General features: G+C 35.0%; 1 protein-coding gene across 1 annotated transcript; it reads left to right on the plus strand.

The window, feature by feature from the left end:
* The first annotated feature begins 313 nt into the window (after positions 1–313).
* LOC144442262 (dnaJ homolog subfamily C member 3-like) lies at positions 314–13,145 on the plus strand. Its single transcript, XM_078131562.1, has 11 exons — positions 314–428; positions 1,347–1,460; positions 3,450–3,649; positions 3,814–3,957; positions 4,551–4,732; positions 5,068–5,187; positions 5,908–6,013; positions 7,480–7,600; positions 8,547–8,676; positions 9,819–9,967; positions 11,852–13,145. The coding sequence occupies exons 1-11, from the start codon at positions 359–361 to the stop codon at positions 11,986–11,988; spliced, it is 1,473 nt and encodes a 490-aa protein (XP_077987688.1). The 5' UTR covers positions 314–358; the 3' UTR covers positions 11,989–13,145.
* The last annotated feature ends 14,351 nt before the right edge of the window (positions 13,146–27,496 follow it).

Below are 27,496 nucleotides of genomic sequence, written 5' to 3' on the forward strand. Positions count from 1 at the left end.
GCCCAGAAACATGAATAAAACTTTCTTACCTGTAGTAAAAAACGTCTAATGTCTTAATTCCTAAGATGGTATTGAAGATATAATAATTATCTTGTCGCAAAAAAATACTTTTCACGTGGAAATATTTTTAAAAGTTCAGTAGAGCGAACCGAAGTTCAAGAAGGTGAACTCAAATATGACGCCATGTTGGAATTCGTTTGCATAAATGAATCACGGGAAGTTGACACAGGAAGCAAAACTTCTATCTGTTACCCTTTCACCTTTGACATTAGTCGTTCATCCAATCACATTTCACCACGATTTATAACGGCAACCTCGATGAACCAGGAAGTGGCAGAGAGAAGTAGTAGACGCGAAAATGTTGAATTTGTACAGGTTTTTCTCGTCGGTGCCCCTTCTTTTTGTCATATTAGACATATACAATGATGGTAAGTGTCATTTAATCAACTTTAAGTATATATTGATAATTCTTGGTTCTATATTTGATTTAAATTGGGAGACGTACGTACTCGTGTAATTGCGACGACATTCCTCTGTCAGTGTCATGACAGCGTACGTAAACTTCGTAAAATGATCGCACCGCTACTCGTGGTGTACACGTTCATGTACATTCATGGAAATCAATGGATTACAAATATGAATTCAGCAAGGATTCTTATTTTACTAATCGGTTATGATCCCTGACCCATACTCCAAAAACATCTGATCATCAAGCTACAAGAAGGCGTGGTGTGGCCTATATCGTGTATTTTGTGTCCGATTGAATCTGGGCTCAATGTTATGACTTGTCGTACACCGTAATTTAAGCCCCGTTTCTACAAATTTCACAATATACTTTTATTGAGTTTGAATAAAAATGCAAAGTACCAATGTTGCTTGTAGATTGGTTTTCAGAAATACAATTAACTTAGTGTTCTATGGTATAGTTCTGCCCACATCAGCAGTCACTGGAAATGTACACGTGTACCTAAACAAATGTATCAGTATCATTGCATTGTAACACTACAAAAACAATGGCAAACACTTGTGCTTTCCATATGTTCATAGCTCACATGGGATAATGTACAACAGTACAGACACCATGTTTGAATTCGAATGCATGTTTTCGTCATATTAAAATATTTGATTTGTACATATTTTCTCAAAATATTAATATTCATAAATATTATTCATTCTTGATGTCATAGGAAGAGATTAGTGAAATGTGTTATGTTTAATAAGATGTAAAGATGTGATGATTTAATTAAAAAATTTCTTTCAGTTCAACAGGGTCCATGGGACATCATCTAAGAGCAATAAAAGATATTGTTGATTTAACAAAATATTCCTTGAATTGTTGTTAACAGGGGTCGATGGGACATCGTCTAAAAGTGACATAGAACAACATCTAGAGTTGGGTAAACAGTTACTAGCAGCAGGACAACTGGCAGATGCACTATCACATTATAATGCAGCAATAGGTGAGTATTGTCAACATTAGTTTGCCCTCCTCTATAAATGAAAGACAATATTTTGTTGTTATGCATCAAAATGATAAAGACTTCATAGATATAAACAGGTTCACATGTATGGTTGTTAGATATAAGTTAACATTTCTATTCACAAAATAAAAAAATTAAAAATTAATCCCATATTCTTGTGATTTTTCATGTGAATCCACCACCTAGTAATAAGTATATCAAATTGCCTTGACATTACAAATCCATTGCGATAGTGGTTACTATGATTCTATTTTTGTACAAGGCTGTGCTCTTTCAGTTTTTACTATTTTCTTGGAATAAACACAGGGTTGATGGACTTACTGGACATATCATAAGATTATTTCAAGTGGCAATCATCTTGAAAGAAACTTATTTGGTACATGACAAATTATATACTTCTTGGCTAAAGTTTTGAAAATTGAAATTGGAACAGTAAATATATCATTTTTGTCAATATCATTTTTATGACAGTAGTAAATAAATATAGAGTACAGTTCTAAATAGAATTATAATTCTATTTTCTATGAAGAGAAATACACACACACACACACACACACACACACACACTGAAATTTACATATAATACCACAAACACTTGACAGCAGCCGTACATGACGTTATATTTGGCACATAACCAAAAATTCTGATCCCAAACCATTCAAGAGGAAGCAATTATACAGTCAAAACCAGTCCCCTTGAAATAATTGGGTTTAGAAAGTTTGGTCTTAATTATGCATTGAAATTGAATGACAAGTTGCAAATAAAATTAATGAAGCATTCTTGATAGTTAACAACAGAACGTTACCATATGCTGTATTTTTATTTCCTTCCATATGGTTTATTCATATTTTTCTCCTTTCATACAACCCAGTAGTATGAATACCGAATAGTATTGCTATTTTTTAGACTCGAATCCAAGGCTATTAATTCACAGTATAATTAATTATGCAAATTCACTATAGTGTGGATATTTTGTAGACTCTGCATCCAAAGCTATTCATTATCACATTATGAAAGTGTAATTAGTTATGCCAGATTTACAGTTCTTAGATATTTCATATCATATTATATTTAATTCAACTAAGTTAAAAGGCTAAAATGAGTCAATGTCAACATACTGCATAACTTTCACCAACTTTAGTGATTTTAGAGAAATAATGAAACAAGGCCAATTGTTATATACTCATCACATCAACTGAAAAGCAGTTAGAGGAGAAGGACATCAACATAATCTCAGACCACCAAAGTGAGACCTAACTGCTATACCATAAAAGTGTTCAGATTAGCTGTATCTATGCATGTCAAAATAAACTAAGGTTTTCGGACAAAAATGTTTTTCCAGCTGTTTGGTTCTCCCTGTTATAACTGCATATACTACACAGAAATAACAATACACAGGAAAAATTGCAAAAAAAAATTGCTATTTTATCTTTCTAGAGCTTTAAAAAAAATCTATATTTTTATTTTTTATCCTTATAATAGGATGTACATATGGTGATCATTTTAAACAGGAAAAATTAAATTTAATGATTTAATAATTCAACCAGATCACAAATTCAGTGAAGTGAAATCTTGTCTTTATGTTTAGCAGCCATATCATTCAAAAATACATGGGACTAGTATTTCCAGACAAGGTAACTACTAAGCGTGTGCACCCTGGTGTTTACTGCTGATATTATCTCTAAATTTTAGTGGAACTTCAAAAAATGTCTGTCACAGTTGTAGTAAATGTAGAGACAAAGTTGGAAACGTGGAAACCAATAGTAATCTATCAACTATCTACAACTATGCAATGTTTATAAAGGGTGGGTGGGTGGGGTGGGGGGGGGGGACTAAATCAGCTGTAATTGCATGGCCGATTTATTCATTCTGTTTAGAAATGTTTCCAGACCACAATCAAAATTTTTGCTGTTCAACCTAACACTAATCTTGCTTATGTTTTGTTTTGTATTTTTTCATTGTTCACAGAGGGCGACAAAAAGAATTACCAGACTTACTTCAGGAGAGCCACAGTGTATTTAGCCATGGGAAAGTCTAAGTTTGCATTACCAGATTTAGATAAATGTATAGAATTGAAACCAGACTTCACATCAGCTAGGAATAACAGAGCCAGTGTTCTCTTAAAACAAGGCAAACTGAACGAAGCCAAGAAAGACTACGAAGCAATAGTAAGTCAGTTCTTGTATAGATACTTCCATACATCAGTGTTTTTGTAGTCTGTACTATCTACAATATCATCATGAGGCAGCCGGTCACAAATGAATCTTCCCTGTGTGCGCTTATGGGCTTTGCCTATATTATTTCGTAATGTATATGTATTTCTGTCATATAGCTCAAAGTCAACCCAAGTGATGCAGAGGCTAAAGCCAAGATGGAAATCTTGTCACCACTCCAACAAAGCATCCAAGCGGTTGATTATCATTTACAACATGAAGACTATGCACCTGCAATTCAACATCTTTCATATGCCATTGAGGCAAGTGCTTTTTGTTCATTTGAAATTTTCCTTTTCTGAGTGTAGGTAGATGGGTGGGTGGATGGGTGGGTAGGTGAGTAGATAGGGTGGGTGGCAGGTGTGATGGTAGGTAGGTGAGTGGATGGGTAGGTGGGTTGATAGGTGAGTGGGTTGGTAGTAGACACTAGTAGAGTTACGTTGCACACTACGATCATCTCCACCATCTAGTCAAATGGCTTTCTTTAGCACAGTATTCTGTTCTTACCACTGAACAGCAGTAGTTTAATGCTACTGGAGTGTTGATATAAATGTGATGATGTTATCATGTCCACAGTACAACATACATTCAAACTGGAGATTGAGTTTGTAGTAAACTGAATGAAGTAACCAATTACCAAGTCCCTGTCAGTGTGTGTGATGGATTACTATTGACATGCACTGTTCACCCTTTCCCCAGCAGCAGATTTAGCTAGAGTTTTGGTAAAATTTGTTCGTTCGACTAGTTGTGGAAAAAGATAGAGTGATTGCAGAAAATGAATACATGTACAGTAACTAAACTAGAATGACACCATTACTACATGTAAATCAAATCATTCCTACCATATTATCTATAGCACTGCCCGTGGAATGTTGAACTTAGAAACAAACGAGCCGATGCATACTTGAAGACTGGACAACCCAGGAAAGCCATCGATGACATCAAACCAGCTGCTAAAATGGTCCCAGATAACACAGAAGCGTATTTAAAACTCAGTACTTTACACTATGGCCTTGGTGATTTAGAAGAAGCACTAATGTAAGTAAACTTTGTGGGTGTGTGTGTGTGTGTGTGTGTTTGTGTGTGTATGTGTATGTGTATGTGTATGTGTATGTGTATGTGTATGTGTATGTGTATGTGAGTGTGTGAGTGTGTTTGTATGTGTGTATCCATGTAAACATTATCATTTAGGGCTAGATCAAAGCATTTAGAAGATATTTCAGCCAAAATATTGAAATTGGAGCAATTAGTAAATGCAATAGCAGAAACATTGAATTACTTACTGCAAATGATATTATGTATTTTAGTAACTGTCAAGATTGCATGAAATTCAGCAGTGTTTTAACACATTATATCTCTCTTTCCACATACAGAAGTGTTCGTGAATGCCTTAAACTAGACCCTGATCATAAGGAGTGTTTTCCACATTATAAAAAGGCTAAAAAACTTAACAAACAATTTGAATCAGCTCAGGAATACATGAATCAAGGAAGGTGAGAAAGTCACTATTTTCGTATCCTTACTTTTGTAACAGTTTTAAGCTTTTGTTTCCCCATTTGTCTCCTCAGTTGCTTCCTCAGTTGTCAACCCATGTTTCTTAATTAATATCCTATGTGATATCAATGTATGTGTTTCTGTCTGTCAATGTGTATCATCTAATTGGTTACCATGTCTGTCAGTGCATTTCACCCCATCTGTTATGTTACCCTGTCTGTCAGTGCATGTCACCCATCTGTTACCATATCTGTCAGTGCATGTTACCCATCTGTTATCATGTCTGTCAGTACATGTTACATGTTGTACATGTTGTCGGTGGGTGAGTGGTTAAACCACTTGCCTCTTACCACTGCGGTTGGGGTTTGAACAACAAGCAGTGTTTTGATTAAATTTGCCACACTGTAAGTAAGAAGAGTGTCGTTGAGTTTAACTCTTCTGAACAACGCAGGTTTTCCCCGAATACTCCAGTTTCCTCCTGCATTAACACTGAGCCCATGAGGGATAGCCCTAACTGGACTCCTTGGGAGACAAATGTTTATATACTTCAAGAACTATCCAGTATAACTAAAGATTATCATTATTATGTTGCCTATCTCTTTGCCCTGAACATAAAATAACCACGTACTTCAAAATTAAAAACATCATTACTACAACAGAACAGTTAGCTGTTATTTGTCATTTGCAGATTATTAATCCATCATTTTTTGCCTCCACAGCTATGATGATGCAATTGATAAACTTACAGCAACAATGAAAACAGAAGATAAAGTGCCAGAATTTATAGAAAGAGCAAAACAGAAGATTTGTACTTGTCATTCAAAAGTAAGTAAAACTGACAAAAGTTGATCGTTTCTGCACAGAATAGAACTCAAAAAATAATAAGTCATCTGTAGTTTTTGTGTTTTTTTGCAAATGTAATATTGTTGTTTTTTTGTTCTATTCAACATCCTTAGGGACGGTCGCACAATGTCATACAAGCTCAATAAATGAACTTTGTTTGCTTAGGGGGGAGGGGGTCTGGTGTCAATGCGATTGCTGAACTTCATTTTCACACTTCTAACCAAATTTCGAAAACTTTCCAGCTTCAATGATAAGAGTTTCTGTACGTAGTACTAATTTACTTCCAATGTGACATACAGTGCTGCACTCAGTCTGATAGAATTTTGATATGTTTACCATCATTTCAGTAAACAGGTTCGTAAGGTTGGAACTAATTCATGTTTACCATCATGTTTTTACATTGTAGTGGTGTGACCACTACAGTTTTCATTATGGTCGTTTACATCATATATAAACATGTGATGTCACACTTGGGAATGTTTGTTTATGGGGAGGGGGAGGGGATTTTGTCCTAATTGAACGATGTTTGTTTATTGAGATTGTGCGATATTATGCGGCCATCCCTTATGATTGTTGAGGAAAAAAATTAGAAGATAAAATGTTATTGACCTTTGATGCAGAGAATAGACAATAAATACTGAAATAGTACAGTCAAACCATGCTAACTGTACATATTTAATGATATTAGGTAGAAGTAGGAAATAAACTTATCAAGAGTCTTTCTTGGTAACTTTCAACAAAAATTTCCACTTTTTAAATTTTTGGTGTGTATTTAAAAATTTATCACTGTAGGTGAAAAGTTTCCCTTACATAAATGTTAGATTACTAAAGAGTTTTGCAGGTTGATTCTGTTTCTTTATTTATCCAACAGACATAGCTTCCTTGACAACAATATTTTTTGCTTAGAAAATAAGTTAAAATGAACTGTTTTCAATTTCTCTGCAGTACAATACAATACAATACAATACAATACAATACAATACAATACAATACAGCACAACACAATACATCACAATAAAATACAATACAATACTTACAATACAATACAATATTTACAATACAATACAATACAACACAATACAATACTTACAATACAACACAATACAATACAATACAATACAATGCAATACAATACAATACAATACAATACAATACAATACAATACAATACAATACAATACAATACAATACAATACAATACTTACAATACAGTACAGTGCAGTGCACTGCTGTGCTGGTCAGTGCAATACAATATATCTTCATTATCCCAACAGGGCAATTCTTTGTGCGATAGTATTTAGAGAATAAAACCATACATGTAAAAATATTTAAAGCAAAGGCAGACACATTAAAACATTGAAACAACAAGTTACTAATCATTTCTGACACAGTTCAGTAAAGAAATTGCTATCGGAATGAATATTTATATGATTTTATTTTTCTCTTCAGAATAAAAATGCAAAAGAAGCTATAGAAATATGCTCAGAAATTTTGGAATCAAATGAAGAGGATTTAGATGCACTTATAGACAGAGCAGAAGCATTTATAGCAAATGAACAATACGAAGAAGGTAGGATAGTTTGTTTTTTTTGTCTAATGATCCAAAAGAAACTCTTCATAGATTATTTCAAAGGAAAAAATCCAATCAGGTTTACTTCTCCCTGTATGATTACTGCTGTCAACGTAATGTAATCTCATGAGAGTGTCAAAACAAAGAGAATGTGGTATTATGATGTCATTGCTGGAGGTTTTCCCATAAACCCTTGCAGTAATGATGTCATCACCAGAGGTTTTCCCATAAAACCTTGCATGAATGATGACATCACCAGAGGTTTTCCCATAAAACCTTGTAGGAATGATGTCACCACCAGAGGTTTTCCCATAAACCCTTGTAGGAATGATGTGATCACTAGAGGTTTTCCCATAAACCCTTGCAGGAAAAACCCAAATTGGCTGAACCCATATCAAGTGTAGTAGAGCTTCTTTACAGGATTTCAATGTTGACTGAGTTACTGAGTTGCTATTTTATCACCCCAAATCATGTAGCAGTAATAAATACAATGTACTAATTCATAAATAACCCTTATTGGACCTTTCCTTTAAAGTAAGACAAGTCTGTACTGAAAAATTAACTTTCAAAACGACGCCATTTCTCAGAAATAGTTATACCATGATTTTTATACAACAGTGAGTTGGTAAATTCTGGTGGAGTTCTACAAGAATTTTACCAGAATTTCCCTCCAAAAGAAAAGCTGTAAATTTCAGGAGGTTTTTGTTAATTCTAGGTGTTGTCGACTGCAGACTATAGAAAAGTTAGGTCACAAGCATTTACAGTGTCTTTGCTAAGATTATATACCCTCAGTTGGCAAGTGAGAGGGGAACGCTGGTGAAACTTGTACATACATACCATAATTTTTGTTTTGGAAACCAAGTTTTAATTAAACCTAATTCAGCACTACATTTTAAGTCAAAGTTTTATTCATTTTATGTTTTTTTTCTTTCAATTTTCTACAAAGCTGTTAATGATTATCAAAAAGCTAAAAATATAGAAGACAACCAGAGGACGAAAGAAGGCTACGACAGGGCACAAAAACTTTTGAAGCAATCCAAAAAGAGAGATTATTACAAAATTTTAGGTGTCCCAAGGTAAGTACTTTACAAAACTCAACATTATCATGGATGCCCATGAGGTTGTGGGTTAGATAAACTTTACATACTTGGTGGTCTGTGATACTAATAGCATTGTACATAGCGTAGAGTCATGCGCCCTCAATGGTATCTTTTGGAAATGTGTGCCCACTTCAGCTCAGTAGTAATACATTGAATGCTTTACCATATGTTGGTAACCCAGCAACTCGGCTGTCTGGCGTCAATAACATAAGTAAAACTTCTCTAAGGTTTCTTATTCAGTCAAACTGGATACAGTGATTTGTTGACTCTAGAATGCTAAATATAAAGAATTAATTTCCAAGGTTTTATTGTGGTACATTTTGTAAGGCTCTCCTCTCTACAGCAGCACAGTAATTTCTAGTCTATCAGCTAGCCCTCTGATGTTCTTCCGATAAAATACGACACACAGCCGAACAACGCTATCGAGGATGGAACATCCGAGGTCTAGCGAATGTCATCAGGATATAAATAACTGCCAATCAGAGAACCGTATTAGCGACAAGCACAAACAGAGGACAATAGCTAAATTTTCATGCATATTCATCTTAAGGAGGGGCTTGTAAATATAACCACCAATGCCTTAACTAAAATGTGTAAATGACAACGTCTACACACTCATCAAACACAATTACCATAAACTGATAAGACATAGTAATGACATAAATGTGTTTGTCAACACATGCATGCAGAGATTGAATATATTAAAGTATATATATGCATATATGGCCCAACCCACACTTATCGTAATCTCAATGGAATGTCCGGCCTGAAAATGACATTCGCTAGACTGTTCGGGCAAGCCCTAACATGCGAACTTCGCTCGCTTATAGTTATAGCATCGAAAGAAAGCCCGAACGTCTAGCAGCAAGACTAAGTAATTTCCTGAAGTGACAAGAACCATACTTACAATAGCGCCCTCTTTCTTGAATGATATAAATCCTTTTGTTTTCTCTAAGCTCTGTCGTAATACTAATTTTCCCAGAGTGACGCTGTTAAAAAACGTTGACAAGAACCATACCTGCTATAGCACCCCCTTACTTGAATTATATAAATCCTTTTGTTTTCTGTATGCTCTGCTCAATACTAGTAAACTCAACTGGTGTTTGAATCTCTTTCAGAAATGCCAATAAACGACAAATAACAAAAGCATATCGTAAGTTAGCACAACAGTGGCATCCAGATGGTTATTCTGATTTAGAAGAGAAAAAGAAAGCTGAAGATATGTTTATAAATATTGCAGCAGCAAAAGAAGTTCTCACAGATCCAGGTAAGAATCTTGCAGTGTAGGCACTGATTGGATGAAAGTGTTTTTGTAATACAGTGCCCTCAAACATACTATTTAACAATTCTTTTGTTTTCATGAAACTCTCCTTCCATGCAAGCATCATAAAACACAAGTATGGTCTGTAACCATTGTATCACAGCATCAAATATGAATCAGATTGTACTTTCCTATGTTTTCTTCTGTATTGTGCTGTGCTGTACTGTAGTGTAATGTACTGCACGGCACTATAATGTTCTGTACAGTTGTAGATCATGATATAACAAATAATCCCTTTGATATTGCACTACAGTGTATCACACATTATTACCCTTTACTGTCAGTTATTGTGTTATGGGGAAATCACACTTTGTGAGTTCACTATGGTCAATAAAAACTTGAATGTTGGGCTTAAATAAGATTGATTTCATTCATGTTCACTTTATCAGAATGGAACAGGCATGGATTCAAAATTAGGTGAAAGATATCTTCAAGCCTTGCTAAGGGATGATCACACAAGCTCATCAAACAAACATTGTTCCTTTTGGTAATCCCCCCCTATATGGATGTTGACAAGGTGCGACATCAAACATTTATATATGATTTAATCTATGATGAAAACTGTAGTGGTCACACCACTGGCACTACGATAGATGTAATGTAAAAAACATGATTGTAAACAAATACTACCAGAAACCCAGCACCATATCTCACATTAGAAGTACATTTTTTTATCAACTTATCAACATCTCAGTAGTAAATACAAAAGCTGTTATCATTCTTCGAAGGGGTGAAAGTTTTCCATCAAATGTGGTTTAATAGAAGTGCAAAAATGAAGTTCAGCAATCGCATCAACACCAGACCCCCTCCCCTAAACGAATGAAGTTTGCTTCTTGACCTTGTGTGACATTGTGCAATCATACCTAACGAACTTCCATTAAACATATTGTCAACTGCTTGCATTGTTATACTGTTATTAAACATTACAATAGAAATAGTTGACAACACATTAAACATAAGTTTTCAAATCAAGATTTCTACAGTGAATTTCCCAACACCATTCAGCTTTTCTGTTTGATACAACCCCACACAGAAACCAGGAAGAAACTGCATATGCCACACTTCAATAGCAAGATCGCATTGTTTGCTACATTTAGTGTAAATGAAATAAACCATTTAAGTGTATTGCAACTCCATGCTGACATTCAAACACCAATCTTTTCCCTCATATTAAACATCCGATGAAGTTCGAATAAATGTCATTTGTGGTGTTCATCTGATGTCTGTATGGCGACACATGTAGTTCATTTCACTTTAGACAAAATGTAGCTAGAAACTGTACTCATTCAATCTTGCTATCTTAAAGTGTAGCATGTCCAGTTTCTTATTGGTTTCTGTGTGGTTGTATCAAACAGAAAAGATGTACAGTATTGTGAAATTCGCTGTAAGTCACTACTCTCTTTTAACTTCTCATTAACACCAACTCTCTTCTGATAAGTAAAAGTTAACATTTTACATCCAAGATTTCATCAAACATAGTGAACTCGCAAGGTATCCATTCCCCTTACAAGGTAGACAATATCCAAATTTTCAACAAATGCTACAGAAGCATGTCAAAATAGTATCATAGCAACCATTGTACGAAATTTGAAGATAACAGGTCATTCACTAAAACTGTATCGATATTGATATATATATATATATATATATATATATATATATATATATATATATATATATATATATATATATATATATATATATATATATATATATATATATATATATATATATATATATATATATATATATAAGAAATATAGACTATTAATTTTGTTTACTAAATTGTTGTTTACTGTATTCTGTTTACTTTTTATTTTTTGTTGACAGAATTGAGGAAACGTTTTGATGCCGGAGAGGACCCACTTGATCCAGAACAACAGAAAAACCAGGGTAATCCGTGGGGGCAGCAGCCTTTTAATCCCTTTGGTTCTGGTGGATTTAATTTTAAGTTTCATTTCAACTAAAGATCAGCATATCTTCCTTCGTTCCTTCAGAGGCCATAACACATCGCAATGTCATACAACTATACCAAAACAAGTCACATACCAAGAATTTGCCCTATTTGACAGTGATATTGCAATGTTTCATCTAAAACGTTGTCCAACTTGAACAGATGTTGGTTGAATTTTCCAGTTTTTAGAGATTTTCAACATCTAGATTCTACCACAAAGATTTGCTGTATGAAGGATACTCCCATGTGACTTATTACCATGCCCAATGGCTACACCTTGGTGTCTTGACGATGTTCCAAATGCTGGAAGTAATCCCTCCGGAATCTCTCCTCGGTACATGTTAATCCATATGGTTTCAGATTTTATAAATGGGAGATGTGTGTATGATGTGACAGCTATTGACAATGATAAATAGCATGGAGAATTGAATCAAGTATAGATTATTCATCAGTACAAAATAATTAGACCCCCTAGCTCTCTTTACTTGAACTCTAAGTTACCAGAATAATTTGAAATGATTTCCTGTTTTCCACCATGTTTTTCATCTGCTCAATATTTTAGACATTTTTTTCAAAAAGTACTAGCACTCAGTGGTTATTTGGTTTTCTTGTTCCTAGCAGCTGTACATGCTATTTGCTTTACATGATAAAATTGTAAATAAAAGTGAAACATTTAGTTTGACAAACTACAGTATGTGATCAAGTTCATTATTTATTGTCAATGAAATAAATTGTCTTAGTAGAAAAAAGCCATTGAAAACTTCACTGCATAATATTTTACCCACAACTCTCTCTGATTTCTGCTGTTCGACATTCTATTGTTGAAGTCAGATATATCTCACCTATACACAGAGTTTTGTGGAAATATTTTTGGACATTTTAGAAGTGCAGAATTACCACTCATGAGTTTCTGAATACCCATTTTCATTGGTTCAGATAGCAAAGATTCATTGTAGAAGGAGATCAAAATTTTATAAATTTGTCAACAGACTTTCTTGAAATGCATTTAGTATATTTGCAACAAAACTAAGGAAAATATATGCACCTGTTATGACTGCCAAAGATGTCGATTTTCCTGAATAAGTATAACAAAAGAAATTTACATATTAAAACTCTTTATACAAATACTACCCAAGTTGGTGATACTTTGCCATTTAAATGTATTTTATTAAGGCGTGTTTAATTTAGTTAATTATTGGTGCATTTTAATACCACATTTAGAACTTTCTTTTTGATTTTTAAACATATTTTTGGTACATATTACTTAAATATAATTATTATGCTTAAAATGTTATGAAATATGGCTTATTACGGAAATTATAAAATAAGAAACCTGCAAGCCTACCAGTCAGAGGGAATTTTGGGTTAGGTAAGGTAAGGTACAGTGAGCTCAGTGTTTGAATAAAAAATAACGCATATATTATAGCTTGTCTTCTCATTGGATTTATGACTCCACAACACTCATTCTCTTCCCACCTTGTGCTGGTAGTAATTTCAACCTTTTGCGTAGTGTTGAAAATGTCCACATAAGTTGATTGGTCGAAGTGGGAGTGGTTGTACTACATCAGACGGGTAGATTATTCTATTGAAGTCATTATGTAAATGAACACATTCTATTGAAGTCATTATGTAAATGAACACATTCTATTGAAGTCATTATGTAAATGAACACATTCTATTGAAATGGAAATTCATCTGTGTTGGTAAACCATAGTATTCAATTTGAACTTTTGCTCCTAATACAACTTGAAAATTTACCTGAAATTTTCGACTTCACACTTCAGTCTTTGTTAACAGATTGACCCGCTATTCAGTACACGTGTAGACATTTTCAACTGAGAGTGAAAGAAGCTATTTACATTCGGGTTCTTAAACCATCACTGAACAGAGACGGAGGGCGATATAAACTTCCAGGCACCTATGACCCCTTATTAGGCTCGAGTGGAACAAAAGTTCGAATTGAATACATTCTATTGAAGTCATTATGTAAATGAACACATTCTGTTGAAGTCATTATGTAAATGAACACAGAATTAGCATGAACAAGTGTGATAATTTACATGATAGTGATATTACGCAAATTCCTACATATGGGGCTTTCCAATAAGTCTTTAGGGGTGTAACTAAAGTAACAAGTCAGAGGGAAATACTGACCGTTTGTTTATTAAAGTTTTAAAATTTCAACAATAAATGATACTTTTCATTCAGATAGATGCTTGATGGGTCGCCATTGTACAATCAGTGGTGTGATTTTTCCAATCCTGCCGTAGAGGGCGTCATTTGATATAGGGTCAGTCGGGTCATGATCCATAGTCTCTGTTACCCAGACTTTCGCCGCTGCCTACGAGACCTCCCCAATCGAGGTCTCGACTGGGTGGTCTCGTAGAAGAGCCGTCATAGTGGTGAGAGTCTGGGTAACCGAGACTACATGACCCCCCCCCCAGTACACACAGTGTAGCTGTCGAGTTATACAAATATACATGTTACACAAAAAGGTGCTCGATGTTTTTACAACTCAGTTGATGTACATGTATTGTGTTTTTGGTAATGAAATAACAGAATGGAGAGAACGTATGTTATACTACACACCAATACTACGAACAATTGTCACGTTCACTAAACTTACTAACCTTTTTTTAACAAATGAAAATGGAACACAGTGAGTACAGGTCTATATACAAGGCTACATATTGACATATAACAGCAGGGCCATTGAATACACAAACCAAAAACGTGCCTGGGGATTTATCGGACAATTTCAATATGGTAAAGTATAACCACTTTATCTACAGAGACGGGCCTATGTTTGTCTTATTTGAAAGAATATTTGCCAAACAAACAAATGTAAATTAGTTGGGTTTTATCAATTATAGATTTAGTATCTAATAAAACATACTCTAATTGAATGTCAACCTATCAAAGTACTGTAACCTTTGACCTACATTTTTGATTGACAGGTGTCATGTTCATTTCATCCACTGTCAGAATGCAGTTTAGGGTCGCCGAATTTCCCGACCTTTATATTCTGTATTGTCGTATTAACATTAACATAGCATGGCCTCTACATTTTAACAAAAACACGTAAAGATTTCTCTGATAGAAATCAACCACATCATCATCATCCCAGTTTCTGGAAAATATGCGTGTGAAATGGCGAGTTGGGTCCGTACATGCATGCAGGAGGCTCCGACTAGAGTACGGAGTCAGATACATTTGGTCGGTATGACTCCGTTCTCAGTCAGAGATCCAAATGGTCTCAAACTTGCGAACAGCGCATCCGACTCGACTAAATAATGAGATAGTGGACCCTCGTTCGCTGACAAACCCCACACACTCATATGATAAACGTCTTGTACGTGTATAATAGACGGGTATTGTTCTAATTATTATATACTAATTAGTGAACGAGGACACAACATCTCATTATCATTCACAACCCGTCTTTCTAGAGCCGTGCAGTTCGCAAAATTAGAAATCATTTAGCAAGTTGCAATTGTGGGAGAGAAGTGTGATTATCTACTGACAACTAAATTTTACATCGAGAAAATCGGTGCCGAAATCAAAAGTTTCGGCATCGGTGTTTGATCGCAAGTTTGAGATCACTTGGATCTATGAGAACGGAGTCATACCAACCAAATATATAGTGTACAGTGAATTTCACAATACCGTGAAGAGCTTTTCTGTTCGATACAACCACGCAGAAAGCAACAAGAAACTGCGCATGCCACACTTCAATAGCAAGGTCGCATTTTTTGCTACATTAGTCTAAACGAAATAAACCATTTAAATGTATTGCAACTCCATGCAGACATTCGGACGCCAATGTTTTTCTTAGTATCAAACACCCGATGTATGAAGGGCTCGTAAAATGTCCTTTGCGGTGTTCATTTGATGTATGTACGGTGGCATGTGTAGTTCATTTCACTTAGACAAAATGTAGCAAGAAAATGTACTCATTCAATCTTGCTATCTTAAAGTGCAGCATGTCCAGTTTCTGTTTCTGCGTGGTTGTATCAAACATAAAATCCGCATGGTATTGTGAAATTCGCTGTACATGATAAATGACTCCTGCTGAAGTCAGAGCCTCCTCGGACTACCATGCATACTGATGTCCAAGCGATAATGTAGTCCCTTCATTCCCCAAAGGCTAGGTGTGCATGTATGATGGCATGGGCATAAATGAAAAGAAAAGATGAGGAAGATGGATAGCCACAGATCTACATTTATATATATATATATATATGATCGCACTATGCGTGAAACTCCGAGTTACAACCAAGAAAGAGTTCTAGAACTATCAATTTGAAAACTATTGCGCTCTGCCACTGCGGTATAGAGCACTGTCTTAGCAGATTGATACTCACCGAGTTATATATATATATATATATATATATATATATATATATATAATATTTATATAAAAACCTTTGGAGGCGACCTTTTGTGAGTGCTTTTTTATCAATAATCTCATTAGGTTGAACAATTATGTTTTAATTTGCCGATTTAAGCGACCGGACAAAATTATAACGAGAGGGACTGGTCTTTTCATTGGGGGGCACTATTTTTCAAGTAAGTGGTTGTGGGAAGATCGCGTGATCATATTTTTGACAACAGATATTCCAATGACATAGAGGAGAGTCAGTAATTGTTAAGCAAGGGCTTGGGGAAGGCTCGGTCTTTTTCATGTACTCAACTTCTGTAAAACACTGCTTCTCCCCTCCCCGCCCCCATAATTTGTGGCCGTCACCTAATTCCTATTACACAGTACAAGTACAACTGCCGACATCAGACCGTGAATGAACAGTGCAATCAGCATGAAGGGAAAGTAAGCAACTGAATTGGATTAATAACACTTGGCACAGCATGTTGTGTGTACAGAGACTTTCCATCATTTGATAAGAACTGTTTTATGGCCACTTTAAATGATACTTCAGGTTCACAAACAAATTTCCAGTTCCATGTATACATAAAGAGGCCATAAACTGTTCTTACTAAGTAACTGTATGTGTTTTGTATTCAGTGATCGACATCAAGCAGGTGTGTCAGTTAATCAACGATATTGATTTCTGAAGCAATGACAGTAAATTATTTGTCGAACCAGACGACGAACTGTAGCAATAACAGTAAGATAAAACGTCAGTAAGATTGGTGGCGACCAAGACAGCGATATTCAGAGATATGAGAGATTTTTGTCGAATCAGGTGATACACTTTTTAAGATGGTATGATTTAAGGGTACATACATACATACATACATACATACATACATACATACATACATACATACATACATACATCATACATACATACATACATACATACATACATACATACATACATACATACATACATACATACATACATACATACATACATACATACATACACACACACACACATACATACATACATACATACATACATACATACATACATACATGCACACATGCACACATGCACACATGCACACATACATACACACACATACACACATACACACATACATACACACATATACATACATACATACATACATACATACACACACACGCACGCACGCACGCACGCACGCACGCACACGCACACACACACACACACACACATACATACATACATACATACATACATACATACATACATACATACATACATACATACATACATACATACATACATACATACTTACATACTTACATACATACATACATATTCTTTAACAAAGGATGCAAGGCAAGGTGTAAGTAGGTCACCACCTGACATATCTATACGTACATAAACAAGGAGACATGTAAATCTTGCATTGCATCTTAACTATTTATTGGGTCAATTCTTTCCCGATAATGATAATGTTTTAAATGATAAAATGAAACGTATCCGTAAGGTCAGGTTAAGGCAGGTACCATTTCCAAGACTAGGCAGAAATTAACATATTCTGTTTTCAAATAATACTTTTTCATGTAATGTCGACATGTCTTTTTGCTTGTGGACATTTGTCCACTTTCATTCAGTGATGTATATCTCCATCATCAAGTAATTTAGCTGATAGCCAATTTGCTATGGTCGGGACCTTAGAACGGATAACCATGTTCGAAGATTATTGCCGATTCCAAGATGCATTGCGCGTCCCTCTATTCAATGCCACTGTGTACGCACTGAGGGGTTAATTTGCACGCACTACTCAAGCGAATCGTTGTCACTTGATCATACCTTGTGTTCAACCATAAAATCCCTCTCTGTCATTGCTGACGTTTAGTCCTTGTTCCATAAAATCATTCATAATCAAAGAGGTCAACATATCTTTCCATCATTTTCTGAATGTTATTTCAAACGTAAAAAGACAAAACAAGACTAAACGTAACAACATAAGCGACGTCATCTCGCGCAATGCATCTTGGAACGGGAAAATCAACTATTGACGTGTGGCTGAAGCCTCGTTCACATTGACATACGTCATATCCGGTTGAACTATGCAAACTGTAGTATAGGTGTATCGTTGTCATATTCAAAGTCAAAAACTTGAACCTTACGGGTACATAATATTAAACCAGGAGAAGAGTGTTTATAGATGACAGAAAAGATCTATCATACCATGTCATACCAGGAACCGGTACACAGTAAAGAAAAAGCTATAAAGAAGAATAGTTGCAACATTTTTGGATTAAGTTTTAAATTCCCAGCATTGAAATTTGATTATGAATAATTGCACATGCTCTATGCCCAAGAAACCCGAGTTATACATATATAAGAATATAATATAATGCAGTGCTCAAAGAGCTTTACATTTATAATGTTACGTGTTTGTAAATATTGCATTATTCTATTTGTTAGATTACGAATTATTTTGATACTCAAATTCATATAGAACAGGCAATGTTACAGATGTCATATCCGGTAAGTTACACACGTCATATCCGGTGTGGAAATTAAGGATCGACAACAGCATCACACCAACCAGATATCCAGGCAGTATTGCTATTTGCTTCTGGGTTACCAGCAGGCAGTAAATTATTAACGTCATAAATGAACGGACTACCAACACTATGTGTTCTTTCAGTACGTAACATCCGTTGCAGAATCAACTGGACAATTGTTAAGTTATCTATATCGCTCGACTCGCTTGTGTCAACTAGACAATACAAACAAAAAGAGAGGTAAACGTTATTTGCTTGAATTCTGTGAAATAAACTGTTTTGATTCCAAATTTATATAAAGAACGCTAGATTATTGTGAGTGGAATAAGGGGAGAACCATTTGATTTCTGGGGGTATGGAGGAAGTAGGTATGGGAGATATTATTTTTTGTATTTCGTTATATTTGTTGTTCCTCAATTTTCATTGTCAACTTGAGAAAGATTTATTTGTACATCTTTATAAGAGATTTATATTGAAAGAAAAATATATTGATTTTAACACTAGTTTATTGACTCCTGTCTTGTTTTTTTAAATTGTCTTAATTTACAGAAGCCAAATAGTCCCCTTCAGATATTGACTGTGTCATTGAGATATTGCAACAAAAATCCCGAAATATGTTTTCTTGGGTCAGAAAAGGAAAGGAAAACTTTGTGTGCACTTGGGTTTAAAGCAGAGCTATATAGTGCATGCTTTAATGATAAGTGCTGGAAAAAAACAGGAATTTATACTTGTATTAAAAACCATTTGCGCCGCCAAAGAATACATGAGAATAAGGTTTCCAAATTTGGTTATTTCTGGTGTATTGTGACAAATTTTTTTTTCACTTCTGTCTGTTATGACAATTTTTTTTTCTCAAGCCATTACAGGATCAATTTTTTTTTTCTGGTTCACCCGGAAATTTTTTTTCTTCTCAAAATCCTCCATACCCCCCCCCCCAGAAATCAAATGGTTCTCCCCTAAGTATCTATACGGTAATGTTAACAAGCCTCGTTTTCAAATCTTAAGGTCATGATATTTACCTTCAAGGTCAAACAAGAGAGAAAGTGGGACGCCATCACCGTCAGCTGGATTTGGTTGAGGTGTCGTTTCACCTGGTAAAGTGACATTATATGTGGTGATTAGAGGTGTAGTTCCAACTGGAAATATAGAATCTAGAAGACAGAAAAAGAAGGAAATGTTATTTACAATTATAATTTGTAATGGTTGTTCTTGAAAATCCTAAACTCTGTCTAACCAGAACTCTTTCTATTTGTATGTATGTATGTATGTATGTATGTATGTATGTATGTATGTATGTATGTACATGTATGTATGTATGTATGTATGTATGTATGTATGTATGTATGTATGTGTGTGTGTATGTATGTGTGTGTGTGTGTATGTATGTATGTATGTATGTATGTATGTATGTATGTATGTATGTGTGTATGTATGGGGGTGGATGGGTGCAGCATCATGTCCGTGCAAGCAAGCATGTGTGTGTGTGTGTGTGTGTGTGTGTGTGTGTGTGTGTGTGTGTGTGTGTGTGTGTGTGTGTGGATGTATGTATGCACGTACTAAGTATTTTAGGCAGATGTGTTTGCTTGTTTGTTTTGAATTAAGGTGGGGTTTATGCTGCTTTGCTTAATAGAGTGTGCCAAAATCATTATGCCAGGTATTCTATATAGTATTAATTAAATCACTGCATAATTACTGTGAAACAGTGAGTTATTCAACCAGCTGCTTGCTGAAAATGAGAAACTTACTTGTGTCGCTGTTTATTCTTACAGGATATAAGTAAGAAGGTTCACCATCAATAAACTTGAAATCACGCCCGTTTAATATTCCCAGACCACCACAGTCCGTGAATAAACAATTAGACCTGTAAACAAAAATTCAATACATTCATATAATGTAAACATTCCTAAGCAGTCTGCTATCGATAAAGGCTCAATGTAGTAATTTAAAAACAATTTTTGTATGTGTTATGGATCTCAGAACTAAATTAATTCAATTCAGTAATTTTCGTTATGAACTCTAAAATGATGTCAAAATGCGTTAAACTTTGTACAATACAGTGATATTCTGTTTAATGTAACAACAGAAATCTCCTTCATCTCCACATCGCGCATTTCGGAATTAGGTCTAAATTCTACTATTTTGGCAATCTTGACTAAAGGTCAAGAAATCCTACGTGCTGGTGCATGACACAGATGCTCAAGATTACGTTTATTGGGCAAACATGATGACAGATTCACGGTCATCATGGGTAACGGTTTTGTGCAAGGTACGATTGAAGCGTCATTAAGTTTAATATGACGTAATGTGTTAATTATAGAACTTCATCGTATGATTTCATTGTTCTGTGAAAGTATGAATATCATATTGCACAACTATTTTATGGTCTTTGAGATATGTACTTATATTACTAATCTAGATAAGGTGATTGGATATTGAACACCAGGTGATGTCTTTCATAAGTTAAGAATATGTCATACTCTAAGAATAGGGATTTGTGTAAACTTTAAAATGTATTTAAGTTGGGTTTTTCACCCATGGGTGGGGGGGGGGGGTGGAGAAAAAGATTGATCATGTAATAAAATCAACCAAGTCGCTAGCTTGGCGTTCGTTGAAACCAGATATGAACGTTTCCGATGGTTGTGAGTTCAGTTCTACACACAGTCCAAGACGGTACAGTACCTCATAGATTGAGAAGAAACTGGATGGCTGGCTGATCCAATAGTCTACAACGTTATAGTCTTAAATGGAACTGACTGACAATTGAAATAGCAGTGCGAGTGAGTACTTCCCCAGATATATCGATAACTGCACGGATAGCCAGTCAACAACGTTTCTTATGTTACTTTTGTATTCTTTAACATGTTTATTAATAATTTACTTGCAATAAAAAGATTGATTGATTGATCATTTATTTATTTAGTTATTTATTTATTTACATTGTATTATTTACAAGTACATGAATAATTTAGAAACAAACTGAAGGTAGCTTAAAGTGGCCGTAAGGATGACAAATTGATATTTATTTTTACTGTTTTCCTACGTGAAAAAAATGTGAAACAAAATACATACATATACATATACATACACATACACATACACATACACATACACATACATACATACATACATACATACATACATACATACATGCATACATGCATGCATGCATGCATTCATGCATGCATGCATACATACATACATACATACATACATACATACATACATACATACATACATACATACATACATACATACATACATACATACATATTATCCTAGTACACGGTTAACGTGGAACAATCTCACGAATGACATTGTCTGCTCTGCTCCATCTATTGGAATATTCAAAGAAGAAGTGTCCAAACAAATCAACGCGTACAGTCTTCATGCTTACTAGAACTGCCCACACACACATGCGCACATTCATGACTTGGTGTGATACTTATTAGTGTTACCAAGGCAACATGAACAGAAACCTACCTAACAGCAGCCTTAGATGCACCTATATCATCAAGAGCAAGAAACAACAGGTTGTGTTTAGAGTCTCCTCCATTAAACACCATATCCGATTGGTCTTTTCCATTACATTCAATGTCGGACACATCTACAATCAATCAAAACATGTTTGTACATCCCTTTCTATTCACCTACTCGTTCCCTTCTTAGGTAGGTACTAAGGAATGACTGACAGCACGGAGTTGAAATATCGACAATCTATATTTGTTTGGAATGAAATGGGCTGTGCTGGTACGTAATAAAACTTACGACTAAATAGTTCATTCCTTTCAAGAACGTTAGCATAGTAGGCATACTTTACATACATATGTACACTAATATATCTCATGGTTTGTTTCTGAAAACAAGTCTTCATAGAAGACATAGCACCCCCTCAACTACTTTACTGCTGTGACTGAATGGTGACATGATCTTAAAAGAAGGCAATGACTGAATAAGGGGTACACCATTTGATGGGGGGGGGCCCTCTGGAGGGTTTTTGAGAAAAAAACAACTGTTGCCAGTAAAGCAGGAAAAAAGATTTGCTGACCAGCTCAAGACAGAAAAAAAATTGTTTCCAGGGGGTAATGAACTTTAAAAAAATTGTTGTGCTGCAAGTGCAGAAACCAGCTACAAATGTCAAATTCCCAGGTACATGTGTTTCTGGCACCACCGCCTACGGCAGCAGCACCGAGGCTTTTTAAATTTCTTGTCAAAGGTTTATACTAAATGGTGGCAAATACTGAAACAAACTAAAACACTACCATCAAATCAAATTACTAAGACTGACCTGACTTAGTGCCTTGAATGAATCCTGTTATTTTTCATAATGATAAAATAATTTTAAATGGAATGGCATGCAACAACATACTTTGAGGATTTTTCTTGGTGTTAGTTTTCTGAATTCAAATTTCAATTGTGTTCAGGAAAGGGTATTGCTACCCCCTTGACATGTTAAAATGACACCAGATAGTACTCCTTTAGTTCTTCAATTTAATGTATGTATGCAAAATGTGGATTGACACACACTAGACTACGGTTGTTAGTAATATCCTACATGACACGAAAACAATTTACTGTCCAGTTCCTCTGGAAAAATAAATTACTGCCATGGTGGTTGAGAATAAATGCTGTTGGGTCAACACCCCCCCCCCAATCAAATGGTTTACCCCTAAACACTAACACGTGTCTGTGATATGCCACACATAAATGTTCCAGATGGTCTGCAATATGCAAGAAATGGCTTGATTCTGTGATAGGTCATCAAATGGCTAGAAATCTTGATAATTGATATAATTGAAAGTCAGAACTCTCGAATACTAGATAAAGGACACACTCCTGACCTTGTCAGAACCGATTTCAACATCTCCACGCCACAACATTATCCCAAATATCTTAATCAAGTATTCCAGTTTTACTCCTGTGATGTGAGACCCACTCCTCTCCTCACATGACAACTGACAATTGATTCACTGCATGGTTGTCAGCAGTGATGTGATTTATATGGTCTGATATTACGGTACCTAACCCTAACCCTAACCGAGGTGGCAGCAGTAAGATGTAGAACTGGTTGCAGAGATCGGATGCCAAAATCACAAAATAATGCAAAATTCGGCAATGCAATGAACCAAAGTAAAAGGTGACCCTCCCCTAATCCCGTTTTCTAAAATATGGCCTTCCCCAAGAACCCATTTATAAGTACACAAAGTGCCCCCCCCCCCTCTGCTTATTCTCCCAGCACTCCTTCCTGTAATTTACTAAATTAGTTTGATCAGACGGATGACAAGTTCGACTTCAATAGGATCAATGCTGAATCAGAAACAACCATATTACTATATGTGAACATTTCTTATCACAAAACCCAAAAAGTTACAAAAACCAAAGTATATCAAATACTTACTGTTGACCATCTTAAGGATGGTTGGAAACCAGTCGATAGCATGGATCATTCTAAAAGAATAACCAAAAAATGTAACTAGATGGTGTCATGCTAGTGGCCAACAGATATACTAGGATTTTTTGAAAACACCGAATGTACACTGAATGTGTTCATTTTTTAAATGTGTAAGTACACATATAGATAGAGTAAGTGCGGGGGGGGGGGGGACAACCCGTTTGGTGCAATTGCTGAATGTGTTCATTTTTTAAATGTGTAAGTACACATATAGATAGAGTAAGTGCGGGGGGGGGGGGGGGCAACCCGTTTGGTGCAATTGCTGAATGTGTTCATTTTTTAAATGTGTAAGTACACATATAGATAGAGTAAGTGCGGGGGGGGGACAACCCGTTTGGTGCAATTGCTCGTAGTAAACAGGAATGAGACATCTTTCATGTAAATACATTATTAAGCCTAACAAAAAGAAAATGTGTGGTTTCGATTACGCTCAATTTTAGGAATAGGTAGATTTTTTTTATACATTTTTTTTTAATTTTCATGTATGAATGTCTACTTCAGGTAGTTGTGTTTTCGTTGTTTTCCATATGGTCTCTGTGTTATTGGTTTCTTCTCATAAGATGTACAGTCACTACAGATGGAAAGAACCTTTTATATTGTCTTTTTAAGTTGATGTCAGTTTCCGCATCCACTATTTCTTGTGAGACTTCATAATTTTCGCGATTTTATTATTTTTTTCTCGTATACGTAAAAAAAATTTAGAGTCGGCAGTGGGGTTGGGTAACCGGAACCAAACAATTTTTTTCTTTATCCCTTACATGAAATCTTTCCTTAACTCACTACAAACAAACGCACTATTTTTAAATTTGTTCGCAGATTGTAACTATAAAGAAAACATACTGATATACAGGAAGTATATTGCACTGTGAATCTTTTTGGAAAAAAAAGTCATTCTATGATAGAATCAGGTATCAGATTTGACATGTCTAATAATGAGTAGATAATTAATATTTTTTATCCATTTATTTATTGACATATCTATTGATTAATTAGTTGATTAAATTACATTATAATATGTTCGTTTATTTTTATCTAGCCATTCGCCCATTGTTCATTTTATTCATCCATCCATCCATCCATCCATCCATCATATAACTCATTAATTTATTCATAAATTGTCGAAAAGATCTCGATCATTAGGAACTGTGTACTTACCCATCACTGACAGACCCTTTAACTTCAGTATTCAACATATTTCCCCAGACGAATGTTGGCACCCTCATACCGCCCTCATACACTGTACCCTTGTTACCACGGTAAGGAATGTTATTACCACCGTGGGCTACATCACCACCATTCTACGTTGAAGAAAGAAAAAAAGGTAAATGCTTCTTGGTCATTATGGTTTGACGTGAGCATCAAGCATGCCATGAATCACTTACGTGGTGACTAGTCCCCTCCCCCCCCCCCCGACATCATAACAACATCACATACACAGTGTTTTATCACACACAAACCCGGCAGAACCCTTTCAAACACTGTCTATATATATGTCATTGCTTATGTAGTGTTCATGGTCAAAATGTTCCAAATCGCCACTTAAGCCCCCCCCCCCCCCCAAAAAAAAAGTGTTGGTTCCGGTAACCCGACTCAACCTAGTATTTTACTTCGCACCATTTTTTAGGTAATTCGAAAACAATATCGGAAATTGAACAAATTTGCAAAGTCACGTGAGAAATAGTGAGATTTGAACATGTCATCGACTTGTGTGACCCATATCGAAAAGACCATATGGAAGGAATCTAGATAAACAAGGGAAAACATTACCTGGACCAGACCAAAGAAAAAGAGTTATAAAAAAATAATAAAATCCTACCTACCCACCCTATTTGGAAATTGGGCGTTATCAGAACCACACAATATTTTTTTATTTGGCCTTAAGCAAAAATAAAAAAAATTGTTTCCGATAACATGATTTCAAAAAATAGGGTGGGGGGGTGGGGTGGGTGGGGGGGTCAGAATTTTTATTTTTTTATTTTTTTTATTTATTTTTTTTTTTAGAGAAATTTATTTAACGCTAAGACCAGGTACTTGTTGGTCAGAATACTTCTGTGATAGTTTGATGATGTGGATAAGACCTAATAAAAAAAAAAAGTTATTTGGTTCCGGTTACCCGACCCCACCTAGTTTTTTCACGCCGACTATAAACCTTTTTTTACGTATTCGAGAAAAAAAAAGAAAATCGCGAAAATCATGAAGTTTCGCAAGAAATAGTGGATGCGGAAACTGAAATCAACTTAAAAAGACAATATAAAACTGTTCTTCCAATCTGTAATGGCTGTACATCTGATGAGAAGAAACTAATAACACAGAGACCATATGGAAAACAACGGAAAACATAATTACCTGAACTAGACACTCACATATGAAAAAAAAAATTAAGAAAATAAAATAAAAAATCTACCTACCCCACCTATTCTAAAATTGAATGTAATCGAAACCACACAATATTTTTTTACGCATAAGAAGTAAATGAAGACAATTGTATGTGAAGTAGACGAAAACAATATACAGGCTGAATATATATAATTGACTTACTGTCTGGAAAGACGTGGTTTCTCTAGTGATATTGAAGTGGCCATATGGATATGGATGAGGATTGGATATTTATTTTGGATTTTTTAATTTATAAACCAATTTTATCAAGGTTTCCTATTTGAGTCCTCCTTTGTAACTCAATACATTACCGTTGAAAGATCAAGAAATGTATAAAATTTTTGTTATTGTATATTAACAAACCTGTTACACATGTTTGAATTTGTTGCAGTGTAATGAGTTACAAATACAGACTTAGTCAATGTTGTTTGATATTGACTTTTCAAGCCATGATAAAATTGCACCATAAATTAAAAATCCAAAATAAATACCCAGTCCTTGGCCATTTTAAAATTTAAAGATAAACCAATTATACTTTTAAGAAGAAAAATTACACAAAAATTATCTTTTGAATGTAAAAATATAAAAAATAAATAGAAATGTGTTTTAATGTAAAAAAAAATGTTTACGTTCGGCGGTTTAAATTAGTGTCGGTCGGGTTATCGAAAACACAATTTTTTTTATTTGGCCCTATTAGTATCATGCGTATGCTTGTAAGAAGAACAAGTTAAACAATATGCAATTCTCGGTACCTGCAATAGCATTTTTTACCTCATACCAGAGTTT

The sequence above is a fragment of the Glandiceps talaboti genome, chromosome 11, assembly GCF_964340395.1.
Source record: "Glandiceps talaboti chromosome 11, keGlaTala1.1, whole genome shotgun sequence".
Taxonomy (NCBI): Eukaryota; Metazoa; Hemichordata; class Enteropneusta; family Spengelidae; genus Glandiceps; species Glandiceps talaboti.